Below are 18,080 nucleotides of genomic sequence, written 5' to 3'. Positions count from 1 at the left end.
GTCAATCCAAAGGAGTCGGTCCTTAACAGCTGATAGCTTGCGTCGCACGTACTTGTCAAAGAAAAAGATACTGTGAAAGCATTGATCTCCCTTCAAGAATCTACTTGGTTTTCAGCAAATTAACAAATACTCGTATATGAGAGAGAGAGAGAGAGAGAGAGAGAGAGAGAGAGAGAGAGAGAGAGAGAGAGAGGTACTTTGGAATGAAAGGGGTGGACTATACTTAACTTGCAAGCCATAGAAAAGGATCAAGATCCAAATAAAGAGCAGGTTATACTAGTGCACATTGCAGTGATGATTAAAGAGCCAAGACGCCCACTCCACTGTACAAGTGCCTTTACTTCCACTTTAAAGTGGGCAAGTTCCGATCTTCCCCAGTTGTTCCTGACACACTGCCCTAAACCCCACAAGGCCGTAGATGTTGACTTGCTCAGGAATCCAATGTTGTTGATTGACCACCCACCTAAGACACCAAATCTAAGTAACTGTAACTCTAACTGTTGCGTCACGTCCCGTTTTCATGGGGCCACCGAGGCTAGCTTCCCTTTGGAAAACACTAATGGATGGTTATGAAAAGGAATCATCTCTAGCAAATTGTTTTTCTTCCACGTAATACTAGACCAAACGTCAGTAACTTTTATACATCAGATAGAGCTAAAACCTTTGAAAGAGTGATAACGTTCTTGTTTGGACACTAACATTACATTCCCTATCATCTAAACATGCAAAGAAGCCTCACTTAGTACAGCATGAAGGTTTCATTACAGATGTCCCTATCGCGGAGGATATCGCTGTCATGAAAGCAAAGAGCAACTGAGAGATAGAGATGGGTTAACCAGCTGCATGCTAACATTAACACGTTCTAATCACCATCAAATGTTGCTCTATCTATTGTAGCCAGTGAGCTTTGTCGTTTCCATTGTTTCTTGGAGGAAAGTTGGAAACAGAAGGTAGCTTATCCTGAAGATCAAAAGAAAAAGGCTATTTGGATAGTGAAACAGTGTCATGAAGATGTGATGGGCAGCCATCAACTGATGGAAATGTTGGAGCTCTTTGCAATTAATGCTCAGTGCCATTAGTCACTGACAGTATTGAAAGGGTGTGCTACACTCGGAGTAGGAAAGACACGAGTATCAGTAGCAGATATCTAGTATGGAATCACAACCATAAAAACAAGATATTTTTTATTGGACAACTTTTAGTTCGATTAGCACATATATATATATATATCTGTTTCATCTTAATTCAAATAACTCTGGGAGAACAAGACCTATGTAGATCACGGAAGAACTTTCCGATACGAATAACTTTAGGTTCATGTACAGGTTGACAAATATCACATCATGCTTCCATTTGATAGACAAAGCTGATGCCAGAACAAATTTGGGAGGGGGGAATGACGAGAAGAAAGGTAAAAGCTATCAACAAGTGGGATAAATCGAGTCCACTGTGTTGGATAGCAGTGAGTTGATTCAGACCCTATTAGGATGTCATTGCTGCCAGTCCAAAAATTTAAGTTTAGATAAGAAACGAAAAGTGCAGTGCTACAGCAGGTACAATCTCATATCGCAATTTAATTGCAAATGGCAGATATTACCCCTTGAGAGAACAAAACTACCACTAAGATATAGTAGAGATAAGCATTTTAAAAGGCATAGAAATAAATGATCAAATCTAAAAGTGTATTGCAGTGAAAAATGTGATCTGAAAAAAACTGGGCCTTCATACTTTTCTCAAATCACAATATAATCGACACACAAGAACCACTCTTATTTATGTACATCCATATCCATATACACACACACACATATAATGTGACAACAGAGTGCATAAACGGTAGACTTTGGACCATTGTGTATAGCATGAAGCAAATAACAGAGAATAGCAGACTTGAAACTTTTGCAAGATAAAGCAGCAAACTTGAAGTATTCTAGATGTAAATAGCTGAAAAGATGAGGACTCAAAACAGCATTAAACTGAAAACAGAAAACATAATACAGCAGCACTTTGTTATGAATAGAAAGTAGTCACCAATGTATTATACATAAAATTTGTTCGCAAACCTCAGGTGTAGATTTATAGCTCAGAGTTAACTAGCTAGATGGCCGTAAAGTAGGTAATTGTAGACAGATATAATCAACGTTCATATAATGTTCCCAAATGCTGACAGGCACACCAAAAAAAAAAGGATAGCTGCCATAAGTGTATAATGCTATTTGAACTAATTGTAGAGAAAATTAACTAGATAAGATACTCAAGAAAACATCCTTATTGATATAAGCAAAATGATATCAAAGATTAACATAACTGTACCATAAGAATTGTTGACTAATCTAGGTCAATTTAAACTGTAATGGGATATAAGATCATTCCAAAGAATAACAGCCTGCAAATGAATTTGGGTTCTATCTTAAATTTCCAATTTATTCCCATCAAGAACAAACTAAAGCATAGCTATAAGCTTTTTTTTTTTTTAATATACTTTATCATCGTTTCGTATTATCAAAAGGTTGCTGAAAATCTCCTTGTTAAGCCCATTCATATATTTCTTTAAATTCATTGGAATTCGAAAGCACAACATAAATGAGGGTTGGCGAGATAATGCTGTTTTAAGATTTTGGGACCTTATCAATAGACAGTGAAGCACTTCAGAGAAAACTATAAAACTGGCAATACCTATGCCACAGATAAGAAATTATCCACCAGACCACCATCTAATGGTATCATAGCAATTTTCATATAACTGCCAACTTAGTTAGAGTGAAATGTATCTTGCTGGACCACCCCATAGTTTAGCAAGATCTCTATGATAAATCAAGAAAAATATAGGAGATAGGAACAAAATAAAAGGGTCCAATGTAAAAGGAGGTTATGCTACACACATTTTGCAGAAATTACAACGAGGCACATCTGTGCCAGTTACATGGCTATACAATGCAACAATGAAAGTGCAATAGCTTAAGAGCAAAAGTTTTGAATCAATTATCCCGTATATTCAGCAATGCTGATCCAATGGTCATATACATTTCCCTGATCAATTTTAATTAAGCACAAAAGTTAATTTTACTACACAATCCGGCAAAACCAATTTATATAATGAACAACAGAGTCTGAAAGTAATGGAAGATAAAAGTTTCCCTTGGAGATGATTGATTATAATAACAATGAAATTGCAAATCCTATTTCATAGTATTTCGTGATTATGGAATGCATAATATGGAGAACATCTAGGCACAGATGCCTTTCATATTTTTAATAGGTCATCATTTATAGTTTGGATGTTTAACAAAAGTTATTGACAAATTATGTCCATGCTGTTTTGTTCACCAGCTAGAAAGATCTGGTCCATAGCTGCTGCTTACAGACATTAGACACACTTATCGGCAGCTTTAGCCAGTTAATTTTGAAAATGAAGATATAGAACTTTGGCCATAGGATCTTTCCCAGTTTCTTCCATCAAACTTCCTAATTTCAACATGAGCAAGGGTACCAGAATCTACACAATTAACCGTCACTGCAACACCATCAGGATTTGATCTTGGTATGTAGAAAGAGGTTATGCCACACAGCTTGCAGAAGGTATGTTTTGCTGTGTGTGTTCCAAAGGTATATGTGGTGAGGAACTTCTCTGAATCCCCTATGAGCTTGAATTTTGTAGAAGGTACAACAAAGTGGGTATTGGCTCTCATGAAACAATCCGAGCAGTTGCATTTCCACGCAACAACACTTGATGATGCCTCAACTTGCCATCTGACACTTCTACAGTGGCACCCGCCATTGTGAACAACCTCGCTAGACATCATCTTATTGGTCAACTATTCAATGTGCAAAGAAAGCTTTCCTTGTAATTGATGTAACACACAAGGTGACAAACGGGAAATAATAAATAAGTACATGACAATTCAAGATACCAGTACTGAAATAAGGGGCAAAATAACGCTGAATGATACTCCTCCTTTTCGTGGTTAAATAGTTTGATACATTAAATTTCAGCAGGTTAAACCATATTCAGTAGACAAATAACATAAGTGAGGTCAGCCTAGACATAAATCATAGTTTATTTATTTTGCAGCATCATGAGTTTGCATATGATAATTCAGCTCATTAACATGCCAGTTTGCTTAAAAAAAAAATGCCAGCTTTGTTGTTATGCAAGGCCATCACATTATATCATTGTTAATGTGTGTCTCTTACCTCCATGAGGTAATTTATTGCTTGAAGCATGATACATTCTAGACATATTACGGATCATTCCCTTTACATGACACTAGATTAGATTAAGAAACCTTCAGATACAGGTTAAGATAGATAACAGAAGAGGAAAAGCTTCTAGCATATCAGCAGAGGAGTTGTGCAGCTTAACTTAGAGGCCATCAATTCATTGAGTCTGCCAAGACCGAGGAAATTCTCCAAAAACTTGAATTCTTTCATTTCTCTCTGTTCTTCCTGTTCTCCTTAGTCTCCTTTTCTTCTACTAACTATTCTTCTTTCATTGTCTTAATCAGATTCACAGATAAAATTAGATGGTTCTCCTAAACTAAACAGAGAGCTCCAACAACAAATACTTGCTTGATGGGAGCAATTTCTAACCGCATATTACTGTAATAGGCATAATTCACAAAATATTGTGAGCAAGCAAACATAGCTCCGTGGTTAAATTCATTGCAAAAACTTGTCTCATCAAGAATGACACAATCCATACTCACTAATTACTTGACATATCAGATTATTTAATAATAATTTGGGCATAGAAAGGATCATTCCAACCAACAACAGCCCAATAAAGAAAAGCCATCTGAGTGGTGATGTTTACAAATCAGATGAACAAAAGACGCGACTCCAGATAAATCCCAATATATAGAACTCATTACGAGCACAATATTATGGCAAAGGATTTGGAATGGAACTGTAAATTGTAACTTAGTTTTAGCATCCGAGACACAAATCAGCAAAATATACTGGTTCATTCAGAACTAAAGAGTAAAGTTGGGGAAAGAAGATAAACCTCCGAAGCAGACCAGACTAGGTGAAGACTTGAAGCGGCGCTGCCGAGCTTCGACATTTTAACCCATGACATTCAAGTTTGTCCAAAGTACTGCTGTAAGTGGAAAAAGTATTTCCCAAAAGTATAACACTGATTAAACTATTTCTAAAACTACTAACACATACAGTAATCTTCAGTGAATTTATCAGTATCCCAATGCATTAAAATTATTATTTTTAATATAGATTGTTGTCAGAATATAAATTGATTTACAGACAATTTTTATATTGAGATAAATGTGAATATAATCAATACATGATAAACTCGAAAGCCTTTTCGGCAATTATGATTTTCTTGTACATGTGAGCAAATAGAAACCGTGGTGGGCTCATGATGGGCCTGAATGTTTTAAAGCCCGAGAATTTGGATATTGTTTGACACGATTATGAATTAGGATAGAACTAGCAAAATCTGAATGTGTTACCTGGTAAACTTGTGCCTCTTAAAATGATCTGGCTGGCTCTCTGAATAAATGCGATGAGTATATAATTAAAGAACATTCACTAAATTATAAAGAGAGCAATGTTTCTCAACATAGGGTCACAAGTTTATCACAATTGAACTTAGTAAACTAATTGCTCATGTTGTTGTACGAGGATACCTAGTTTTAAATGTTAGCGGCATTGGTATTTAATGTAAGATGTTATTAATTTCTTACTTATTTTAATAGAATAAAATTCATCATGGTTGAATATACCCGTATTATTAATTAACTCATAATAGAATAATAGTGAAGTTTACTAACTTTAATTATTTGCACCTCTCAGCACTCTTGTAATGTACACATAGTAAGATTAAAAAATTGAGATAAGACGTGTGTATGGATATATATTTACAAGTTAAACTTTGGCAAAATGGATTGGGCCTAATATTTCCAATTCAGCCATGAAGTATTGGGCCTTGACCGAGTCCAGTAAACAATCCAGCGGCTTAGATTAAATCTCTCCCCGATCCAGCGGCGGTAAAGAAATCCTACTGCCACTCGGGAAAGGGAAAAGCAAATCAATACTTTGGGCGGCTCAGATTAGAAGCCCCTCAGAGATCAACGGCAATAAGAAATCATGTGTCATTCGAAGGGAACGAAGAAAGAATTCCTGTAACGGTCAAATAATATGATGAGGGCACGTGGCACGAGCTTCCGAGAATTCGTCCCTATATAAATAATCGCCGATGGCTGTCAGTCCTATTCGTCTCCACTCTCGCTTTCTCGGAGACGCTCCCGTCTTCCTCGTCGCTGTACCTTCCTTAGGGTTTCCAAGAAGCCTCCATTAATGGCAATCGAATGCCTTGTTCTAGGTATCTTCTTCCTCGTAGCGAAACCCTTACTATTGCGGATGCCTTGTTCTATGTATCTTCTTCCTCGTAGCGAAACCATTTGCTAGGGTTTCCAAGAAGACAATCTCTCCTCCTTCCGCTCTCGGTTCTTCTTTAATCTGTTGTTGATCAAACCCTAATGCCTGAAGTCGCTCAGGAGCGGGACAGGAGGTCGGTAAAAGCTGCGTCGTGGTCTCGATCGGTGGAAAGAGAATCATGTTCGACTGCGGTATGCACATGGGTTATCTTGATGGCAGACGCTATCCGGACTTCTCTCTCATCTCGGGGACAGGAGACTTCGACTCTGCTCTCACATGCATCGTCATCACCCATTTGTAAAGTTTATTATTATCGTTCTGTTTCTTTAGCCTCCTCTTGATTTGTTTGACCTTTATAATAATTCACATAGCTAGTTCTTATTTGCATACAATAATATATTAACAACATATTCAGAAATTTGACCTACGAGTTGACCTGCTACGGTTGCATTTGGCAACATCGTAGTGTAGCGAAAACAAGAAGATCAGAAACTAACAATTGCGAGAGGACTATTTGAACTACTGAGACAATCTTGTTGTGTTCTTTTTATTTTGATTATCTAGATATTTGAAGAATCATTTGGTTAGGAGAAATCAAGAAAAGATTGACCATCTTTTCACTTGTAAGAAGAGTGTTTATACTATGAATTGGACCGAACACCTTCGCATCAGTTGGCTCCTTTGCCTTCATGAATTCCCTAGCATTTTCAAGTTGATATAACAAGTTTACCAAGCACATATTTTGGTGCTCCAAATATTTGTATTAATTATAAACTTATAACTATTTCTCCTCTTGGTTTGTTGATTTGGGTAGTTATTGTTTGTCAGCCATCTGGATCATGTTGGAGCCCTTCCTTACTTTACAGAGGTCTGCGGGTATCAGGGGCCCATTTACATGACGGTGGGATTATTTGTTTTTTCTTACCTTTTCTGATATTAGTTGTTTATGTTTTGCAACGTTGCAATTGACCATGAGAAGTTTTCTTATAATCCTGTTGATGTCATGGCATTTACCCTCTCCTAAAACCTTTATCCTTCCATTCACAGTAGCAGTATTTGTACTAGACTACTAGTAGTCTTGCTCTGAGAACAAAAGTATGATACTACAAATAAGAAAACAATGATATCGGGAAGGATGATTCAATTAACTTTTAGCTAGTTTCATTTATACAGTTAGAAAAATTTGTCATTATTGGTTTACCATTCATATAATCACTTGATACTAAAAATAAGAACAATGATAGAGGCAAGGATGATTCGAATAACCAGGATCTTTAGCTACTTTCATTTATGCAGTTAGATAACTTTGCTCTTTATTGATTTACTGTTCTAGTATCCACATTGCTTGACACTAAAAACAAGAACAATGATAAAGGCAGGGATGATTCAAATTACCTGTACCTTTAGCTAATTTCGTTTCTGCAGTTAGATAACTTTGTTGATATTCATATACTGTTCATGTATTCACATTGCTTGATACTAAGAATAAGAACAATGATATAGGCAAGGATGGTTTGAATAACCAGTGCCTTTTGCTGTTTCATATCTGCTGTTAGCTAACTTTTGATGTTATTGATTTACTGTTCATGTGCCACAGTGCTTGGTGTATGAAGATCACAGTGATATGTCACATGTATTTAGTGTAAAACTTTTTATGAATGTTAATTGTCAGCTAAATTTGTATTTTGTAATGTGTGCAGAGCTGAATATCATCTTTATTTATAAAGTCCAGTTCATTACATAATAACAAGTATTGCGTAATTGCATAGTTTAAAATTATGTTTTTCGTCTTGTCTTTTGTTTTAATTTTGATTCTGTTAGTTTTGGGTTCATGGGATTTTCACCCCAGTAAATCTGTATTTCAGGAACAATATATTATATTATTTAGGTCACATGTGTTGATTGAATTCATGGTAGTATATTTTTCATATTTTCTGGCTTGAAAGTTGGAATCTGTTGAAGATTATAAGAATGCTAAAATGTCGGTTATAAAAGCTTGGCTCATAAAAGTTTTCAGATTTTCTAAAATGTCAATCATACTTAGCCAGATGATTACTGGCGATTTGTTTGGAGAAGGAGTTTTTGCAACTAAGTAATTGCCCTTTTTCCAAAACCAAATATATGCATAAATATTTCATCCTAACATAATAAAGTATGAAAATATGACTGCAACTTGATGCTCATCAAATCATATTTTTTACTCACAATTGTTATTAGGCAAGCCAAAGCCTGGCATTTAAAATTTTGAAAGTAACTTCCTATAGAGATTTATTTGTCTTGTAGATCCTTTTCATATTTCCTCAACTTATGTGCAAGCCGCTATTGATTTGTTGGAATTAGACGTAAATTGAATTAAACCATAATTTGTGTGGTGGATGTAGCGTGGCTTTTGGAATGCTCGAGATTTATTCTTATTGGTTTTTTTTGACACATATAAAGAAACTGATATATCTAAATGCATTGCTTCTTTATAGAATTCTATTTCTTTAGATAGATTCTGCTTTAGTTTGTCTCTTATTTTAGAATTTTTTTCAGTCTCTAAATATGTTTTATCCTGATCAATGTTTTAAAAGGCGGTTGTGGGTGGCAAGCCCCACCGCCTAGCGCCTAGGTGGAAGGCCGGTGACAAGGCAGTCTAGCATTTTTAATATAAACAAAAATAAACATATATACAAATATATAATATATATTATATACTTATATGTAAGTTGTAACCAATATAGTATATACAAAAATTTTCATAGTGCACTAAACTAAAATACTGAATAACACTAATTCAACAGAAATGTCAAAAATAGATTAACACTAAAAGTTAACTCACTGTTAATCAACAGATTAAGTGATTAACATTTAACAATAACACATTTTCCTTCAAAAAAAACATTCTACAAAAATAGAGAATATTAAGTAATTAATAATCTTAATTTCTGAATTTACTAGAGGAATTAAGTAATAAGAAATAGAGAAAAGCATATTATCAGATAATTATTGAATTAATTTTTGAATTAAGTAATTAACAATCTTAAGTAACAGAAACAGAGAAAAATCATTCATCGGAAATAGAAACATTCAATAGATTAGTAGATAATTACTTCTCTAATTGAAATGTTAGAAACAAAGACAGTCAGACAGAGCGTGAGACTGTGAGAGGAGTGAGAGGAGTGAGAGAGTGTGTGTGAGATTGTGAGAGAGTGACTGAGTGAGAGAGAGAGGGGGGGAAAGAGGATAGTGGCCCATACCTCTGCCGCCGATCGTGGAAGGGAGAGTCGGAGAGGACGTTGCGGCAAGCCACCACTGTCCGCTTCGTTGTCGTTGCGGCAAGCCACCACCTCAGTTGCCTCGTCGCTCGCTGCCGTTGGTCGTGGAAGGGAGAAGCAGGAGATGATAGGATTAGGGATTTAGGGATTTAAAAAGGAGTGCAACGAGAGAGAGGGGCATAGTGAGAGAGAGAGAGAGAAAAGTTTTAACTTTTTATTTAATGGTTAATGAGTCGATTATTTTTAGTGGATATTTGATTTGTTATAAAAACCCGATAAGGCTAGTTGGTGGGCCGAAAAGCCAGCCCACCTTATCGGGCCACATGGGCCGCCTGAGCGCCTTAGCGCTCAGGTGGGCCGCCAAGGCGGCAGATTGCCTTCCACGAGCGCTAGGCAGAATGGCGGGGTGGCCGGTGTGCTACCTAGCCATGGCGGCTGCCTTTTTCGCTTTTCAATCATTGATTCTAATGTATGTTAGTGTTGTTGAATGATTGTTATTTGATGTTTGAGGAATAAAGATCTCTAGCTTGCTATTTGGTTCTTTATGGGATTTTCTTTTGCTTTTTGTGTACTTCCCTTGTATTATTCGATTTTCTTTTTCTTTTCTCTTTTTCTCTAAAATACTATGGTCCTTTGGTAAATTTATAGTGGAATCATTTACTTTCATTCGTTTTGATAGCATGATATTTTTATTCAAATTTGTTGTTAGTTTCCTTTTTGCAATGTTTCCTTTTGGATTGCATTATGCTGAAAAGCCTTGTTTTCTTCTTCTCTTTGCTGATATATCAATTTTTCATGTTTTAGTTTTTCCTTTCATTTCTTTATATGCTAAGATTTTTCTCGTATGATCCTTTCATTCAATTTGTGTCTGAACTTTTCTGTCCGATTAAAATATTGTTGCATGTTATGATTTGACTTTGTGTTTTTCTTTTGGTTGTCTCTTAATTCCTTGCCCTTTTGCATTCTTTTCCTTTCATTTAATCCCTACCCTTGTCGTTCTTCTATTCTTTTTTGTTTCTTTTGCAACTTATGGGCTGTTTTATATTTTTGTCTTGGTTTTATAATTTTTTTTCTTGTTCTCTTTGAAATATTTTTTTTGTTCTAAAGATGTGAATATTTTTATTCTGTACTTGGGTGAATAATTTTCATTGCTTAATTGTACTTACCTTTTCTTAGCAGATTCTGGCTTGACTTTGTACAATTTTTTTCTTACATCTGGGACGATCTACTTGTTATACACTTATACTGCTTTGACATTTCTTAGTTTATTGGACTTATTTCCTGATGTAACAGCCTTTTAGCTTAACTTGATTATGTATTATTTTTTACTTCATTTTTTCAGTTCTTATAATTTGTTTGTTGGACTCTATAATTTATTGGACTTATTTCAGTTCTTATAACAGTTCTATTAATAACTGAAATTGGATGTTAGAATTACTTGTAAATGAAGATTGCTCTCTTTTCCTTCCTTTTTCCTCTTTTTCTTTTTCTGGTTTACTGTTTTCTGCTTTTATTTTTTTCTTACTGTAGTCCTTTATCATTTTCATATTTTTTCCTTTTGATATCATTTCATTTTCTCTGAAATTTTTAATTTTATGTATGTTAATGTTGTTGAATGATTATTATTTACTTATAAAGTTATTTGATGTTTGAGAGAGATCTTTAGCTTGTATTTTCATGTTCCTTTTATCCTTTTATGCTTGATTCTATACCTTAATTTTTGTTTTTTGTTATTTATTTTTTTGCATAATTTTTTCTCTCATTTTCATTTTAATTAATTAATTATTTTTTTACATATTTATTACTTTGCTATGATAACTTTTTATTCAACTTATTTTTTTCTTGATTTATCATTTTCTCACTTTTCTTAATTTTTCATTTTACTTAATATTTTTTGCTTGATTTTATATCTCACTTTTTGTTACTGTTATTTTCCCTATTTTGTAAAAATTTTCCCTTATTTTTTCTTTTAAGTTTTTATTTATTTCTTTTGCAATTTATAGTTTTATTATTTTTTCTTTATTAGTTTTCTCGTTTCTTATTCTTTTTGAAATATTTTTTGTTGTGGATATGATAATAATTATTATATAAATTTAATTGCTCATAGCGTTTTGTGCTATGATTACATTTGTTATATTTAATATGTGCTTTTTTGTACATATTTTATTGCTTTGCTATCCATTTTTTATTCAACTTATTTTTTTTTTCTTGATTTATCATTTCTAAACTTTACTTAATATTTTATTTTACTTTATCCTTTTTTGCTTCATTCTATACCTTAATTTTTGTTGTTTGTTATTTTGTCTCTTTTGCATAATTTTTTCACTCATTTTCATTTTAAGTCTTTATTTATTTTTTTTGCAACTTATAATTTTCTTATTTTTTTCTTTATAAGTTACTCTTTTTTTGTTATTTTTGAAATATGTTTTGTTGTGTATATGATAATAACTATTGTATTTAATTGCTTATATAGGTTGGTGCTATGGTTACATTTGTTATGTTTTATATGTGCTTTTTTTTACATATTTTATTCATTTGCTATATCATTTTTTTATTCAAGTTATTTTTTCTTGATTCATCATTTTCTCACTTTTCTTAATTTTAATTTTACGTTATTCTTTTTGCTTGATTTTATACCTCACTTTTTGTTATTGTTATTTTTTTATTTTGTATAATTTTTTGTTTTCATTTTTCTTTTAAGTCTTTATTTATTTCTTTTGCAATTTATAGTTTTCTTATTTTTTCTTTATAAATTTCCTTTTTTTTGGTTATTTTTGAAATATTTTTTGTTGTGGATATGATAATAACTATTGTATAAATTTAATTGTTCATATCGTTTGGTGCTATGGTTACATTTGTTATATTTCATATGTGCTTTTTTGTACATATTTTATTGCTTTTCTATTTTTAATTTTTTTTATTTAACTTATTTTTTTTCTTGATTTATCATTTTCTCACTTTACTTAATTTTTCACTAATTTGTTGTCCTATTATTACTCTTTTAATCTTAATTTTTCACCAATTCTGTACCACTCAATACTAATCCGATCTTTTATTTTGTATAAGACTGTCTTCTCTTGTTGATCATTTTGGTGGCTACTCACATTGAGACATCAATTGGTGGTTTGAATTGTAATGTTCTCTCTTCTCTAACATATTTTAGTTCTTTTAGATTTCTAAAGCTATTTTATTTCTTTATTTCTCTTTTTTTAACCAATTTATTGTCCGTTATTTTCTTATTTTGTTCTCTTTTTTCTTTGGTGCTTATGTATTATTTTCCTTCCAACATTTTTTTATCATATTTTATTTTCCATTTGGCATTTACCTTACTCTTGTTATCATTTTCTTTCCATCTTTATCTATTCTCCTTTTGTGGGTCAATTTTTCCATTCGTGTTTAATTTCAAGCTTCATGAATTTTCATTGATTAATACTTGTTCTGTTTACAAAATTCTATATTATCTTTTTACAATCTTTTGAGATTGCTAATTGATTGATTTTTTTATGCTTGAATTAAGTGAAAAGTAATTACTTTCATTACTTTCTTTCTATCTATCTATCTCTTTATTTTCATGTGTTATTGAGCTTCTCTCATTCGTTTTGATGCTATCCTTTAATCATCTTCAGGTTTTTTTCTTTTGTTGTATTTGTTTTTGATTTTTTTTGTTCCATATTTTCCTTCCTTTGGATTTTTTTTTCTTTTTTTGCATTTCTCTTCTATTTTTATGTTATGTTTTATATCAATGTATGTATGATTTTCATTCAAAATTTCTTGAAACTTCTTCTATTTTAATGATTCATCTATCTTCCACTTCGGGGTTGTTTGGTTTCATGTACTTGAAAAAGCTGCATGCATTCATCATATGTGCAATATGAAAAGTCAGTCTCCCAAGTGCTAAGTTGGGTTTATATTCATCATCTTGGCATCCACTTAAATCAAGTGGATGTCAAAACACAGTTTCTCAATCTTGAGTGTGATGAAAAGAAGGAAGAAAATAAGGTTTTTGCTCTTATTTGTCATTAGAGTTGCATATGCAGCATCTATAAATATATGGAACCAAATGTCCCTTTTTCTCTTTATGTATGTTTCTTTTGCTCTTTTTTATACATTTTTTTTTGGGCAGTCGCTTTTTGTGCGTTTACTAAACTCATGTTTAAATATATTCCATTCACTTCTAAGCATTATTTTCTCTTTTGATCTCTTTTTTAATCTTTTGGTTTCTACTTCTATTGTTCTATTCAATTATTTATCTTGTATCTATTGATTTTTAAACATTTTTATTTATGTTTGTTTCCTTTTGTCTATTAATTATTTTCTTTTGTTATGATTTCAACCTCTATTTTTCCATCTATTCTTTTTACTTGTTTTTTTATTTGTGATTTTTTAATATAAATTTCTCTTTCTTTCTTTCTTTCTTTCTCATTTCTTTCCTTTTGGTGGTCTGTTTTTTTTTTTTGTTCTCTATGTGTGGATGCATTCATAACATCATTTCTTTGTAACTTTTGTTGGTAACTATTGTTCTCACTGGTCATTGTTTTTTCTGGTTAAATTTGCTTTACTTTTCCGTTGTCTGGTCACTATTCTAGGGATCACTTACTGCTGTGTTAATTTTTAATTTTATTTCCTTTTTTTGTGTATAAATTTATTAGCTGTCCAGATCATTCATAAATTCATTCCATACTACTTGACCTTTCCGTTGTTATTCTCTTACTTTGATTATAACATTTTCTTCCAGTTTTGCTGGATATTCTATATTTGCTAATTTCTATTACCGATGAAAATTGATGTTTGAGTTATTGAATTAAATGATGTTGTCCATCTTTGTCCCTCTATATTATTTCTTTTTTTTCCTTTTGTGTTACTATTTATTTGAATTTACTAGTTTTTAATATCTGTCTAGGTTATTTTAGTTAGGGGTGGCAATCGGGTCGTGTTAAGTGGGTTCGGGTTGGGTTAGATTTGGGTCGAGTCAGATTCATTTTAACACAAATACGACCCGATTATTAAACGGGTTGTATTTAGTAGACACGAACACGACCCGTTTATTAAACGGGTAACACGACACGACCCACATAACCCATTTAATAGATGGGTCGTGTTAACACGACCCGTTAATACGACACATTAAATGGGTCATGTTAACATGACCCGTTAACACAACACGTAACCTATTTATTAAATAGGTTGTGTTAACACGACATAATAACCTGTTTAATACAACACGTTAACCCGTTTAACACAACACCATTTAAATTTACTGTATATAAAAATTAATATTTATAAATTTACCCAATATATATAGTCTATTATATAAACAAAATAACCACTTTTTAACTCAAAACTTATACAACACAAAAATAGCAATATTCAACCATAAATTCTATTCAAACTAAATTCATACACCAATTCAACCACCAATAACCAACATTAAGTAAATAAGTCTAAATATTAATTTTAGTTTTAAGTTTCAACTTTCAAATCTAATAATCATGTGGCAATCACAATAAATCTAACATAATTTTAAATTCACAATTCAATCACCAACATCCAACATGCAATATTAAGTTGATAATATATTACAAATTATAAATAATTTGAAATAAATAATAACATTGAGCCCTCTGTTTTATTATCCAAGATCACGGCCCTGAAAAAAAAAAACAAAAGAGAGTATAAATAACTAAGATGATTAAATTATAATGGTACTAGCAAATTGAGATAGTTAAGGTATTTCCTGTTAATGCTCGCATCGAGGTGCAAAGCCTTCAAATGTCTTCTAGGACCTGAAATAGAAGAGGCCAAACTAAAAATTCAATAATCCATAAATCCTACAAATAACTTATCAAATTAATTCACCAAAAAGAAGTCAGTGGAAGCCTTTTCCCTTTTCCAGGACACAAAGTTGAGGAAGACAAGTGGCGAAGCTAAAAAATACAGAGACCTAAAGAAATCCAACAATTAAACTCCAATATAGGCAATAATAGGATCGACGAGTTCACATATAGCCCTCATAATTATCCACTGAACTTCTCAATATCAAAATTCTACTTAGATCACTTGTACTTTTAAGTTCTAACACGCCATGTATATGTATGAAAGATGTTATCGGCTTATATAGTTATATCTGAAACTTCTATGGGTAAGAAGCATATATTTAATAGTAGTTTTATACCTTCATTTTTTTTCCTTGCTTCACAATATTAACAATAACATTCTATCCGGATCTCCGATCCACTTTATTCTAAATCCATTAGATATGATACTTCTAAGTTTACTACCCATAAAAATCTTTGGATCATCCTACAAACAGATCTTTTCACATCTGGTTCATAACTGAGTGTGCCGACTAGCACAAGTGCATGCCGAATAGGCACAGTCTTGTGCCACCCATGTTGGTCAGCACAATTTTTTTTTAATTTTGTATTTTGTTTTACGATTAAAAAAACTAATTTGGGGTATGCAAATGATAAATCTAGCTTATATTTGCTAGATCTATTATTTTAAAAGTCTTTCTATATAGATCTAGTATTTTAGTACTATGTCTATGAGATATACTCTTTAAAATGTAAGAAATAGAGGGAAATTTGAAAATTTAAAAGTAAGATCAAACTCATTCAAATTGGGTCAAAATTACCATATGAAAACATCGGATAAACTACAGATTAGTTGATTTGTACCCAAATTTTATAATTTTTAACTAAAATTTCAGCATGATAAAAATGATATAAAAACAAAATTTACTATGCCAAATTCCTTTAAATTAGATAAAAATGAAATAAAAACATATTTAGATTAACTACGTTCAACTAGGTATTAGTTTTAATTATCGAACTATTGCCGATTAATGAATGTATTCAATCATATTATCTGTTAAATAATGTTTCTACTTGACTATTGTTATATTTTTGAATTTTAATAAAATAGGTTATTTCCAAAAATAATCTAAGGATAAAAGGCTTTCCCCTTCTCCTCATTTGAGTCTTAAAGGGTTCTACTCATTTTATACTATACATTCTATTGCATTCTAAGGCTCATGTTTCTATTGCATTAGGCCATAATCAAGTAATTTCATTGTCTTTCATTGGGACCATGTACTGAAATTGTATATTTCAGCTTGTACTGTACAGAACTGGAGGGAAGAATTAATGTAATGCCATCTTCAATACTCCTTTTATTCCTGTAGTAGCTTCTTAAATTTTAGAATCAAGGGTAAACAACCAACTAACTCTATAATAAGGAAATTCTAATGCCAATTAAAATCTATGACAAGCATTCAGTTTGATGGGTCTATTTTCATAAGACAGCTGATTATTTGGAGAAAAACATGACCAACAAAGAAGAATCATATAGATGAAGATCTAGCAAGAAACAGATCCCACCTTCCATATATCTAGAAGACCATCAAAGCAAAATAAACAATAGACAGACCATGAAGAGCAAGGGGCATTAGTGTAGAAGAGGGTGAGACTAACCATAGATGTGGTTGAAGAAGAGATTGGATGCACCAATAGAGTGGACAACTTTAAGAAGAGTGGAGATAGTGCTGCTATTGCTACTTCTTCCACCACCACCAGTTGGAGGAGGCATCACTTTAATTCTCTCTTTCTATCTCTCTCTTTAACTTCTTTTTTCCAATCAGATGGGGAAAGGTTAAAGATCAGGTAATGGAATTTTGCATAAAATTAAAGAGGAAGGGGGCGAGATGTAGTAACAGACAACATGACTTTACATTGCAGTGCCTGCGGGAACGGACAATGAGGTTGATGTCGTCGTCGCTTTAGGCACGGTTGCAGTGGTACCCTGAAGATGAGGACAGAGGCATCGCATTAGTCAGAGAAGCAGTCGTGAAAGAAGAAGTGGAGGGCATCGGTGGTGGCGCTGGGGATCTTTTTCGAAGTGACTGCATCGGACACAATTTGCTTGATGGAGGCGGCTGTGGGGGAAGGAGTTGGCTTTCTAAGAGAGTGGGAGAAGGGTGAGGCGAAGATGTGGGAGATGAGTGAGGCGGCTGATGTTTGAGGGAGAGTGGGGAGAATGGTGGAGTTAGGTTAGGTGTAGGATTATATATATATATATATATATATATATATATATATATATATATATATATGACCCGATCCGACCCGTATAGTTAAATGGGTTAGACGGGTTAACCCGTTTACGACCTGAACCCGATTATACCAAATCCAAACCTGATTAAGAGCCGGGTAATTGGGTCAGGTTAAGTTTTGCCATCCCTAATTTTAGTGTTTTATTGTTTTCTTTTGCCCTCCCTTTTTCCTTAATTTTTTTAATTATTCTTTTACTAGTTATCTGTTTTTCTAATTTCTTTCTCTTTTCTTTCCTTTCATCTATTTTTATCTTGCCTGCCATTTTGCATTATGTGATCTGATTCTTTTTGTGGATTATACTTAATATCTGTCTTTG

General features: G+C 32.8%; 2 protein-coding genes across 5 annotated transcripts in view; one reads left to right on the top strand and one right to left on the bottom strand.

Moving 5' to 3' along the window:
* Positions 1–3,141: 3,141 nt before the first annotated feature.
* LOC140778812 (uncharacterized) lies at positions 3,142–5,144 on the bottom strand. Of its 2 annotated transcripts, none has more exons than XM_073123681.1 (2): positions 5,006–5,144; positions 3,142–3,815 (listed from the first exon to the last, which is right to left on the bottom strand). In XM_073123681.1, the coding sequence occupies exons 1-2, from the start codon at positions 5,075–5,077 to the stop codon at positions 3,390–3,392; spliced, it is 498 nt and encodes a 165-aa protein (XP_072979782.1). In that variant the 5' UTR covers positions 5,078–5,144; the 3' UTR covers positions 3,142–3,389. The 2 variants fall into 2 exon arrangements, with proteins under 2 accessions (XP_072979782.1, XP_072979783.1); XM_073123682.1 differs by having other exon boundaries at positions 3,142–3,836; positions 5,006–5,020.
* Positions 5,145–6,229: 1,085 nt separating this feature from the next.
* The window catches only part of LOC140777556 (cleavage and polyadenylation specificity factor subunit 3-II), a 35,938-nt gene continuing 24,087 nt past the window's right edge, over positions 6,230–18,080 (top strand). Inside the window, exons 1-3 of one of the 3 annotated variants that reach the window (XM_073121746.1) lie at positions 6,230–6,340; positions 6,508–6,693; positions 7,225–7,297. In XM_073121746.1, the coding sequence (XP_072977847.1) occupies positions 6,327–6,340; positions 6,508–6,693; positions 7,225–7,297 (273 nt within the window). In that variant the 5' untranslated portion in view covers positions 6,230–6,326. Of the gene's footprint in view, positions 6,341–6,507; positions 6,694–7,224; positions 7,298–18,080 lie in introns of those variants that run through there. The other 2 variants (XM_073121745.1, XM_073121747.1) reach the window with 2 other exon arrangements.

This window comes from Typha angustifolia, chromosome 15 (genome assembly GCF_048772165.1).
Source record: "Typha angustifolia cultivar Huaian chromosome 15, ASM4877216v1, whole genome shotgun sequence".
Lineage (NCBI taxonomy): Eukaryota > Viridiplantae > Streptophyta > Magnoliopsida > Poales > Typhaceae > Typha > Typha angustifolia.
This window is presented reverse-complemented; position numbering and strand designations above follow the sequence as displayed.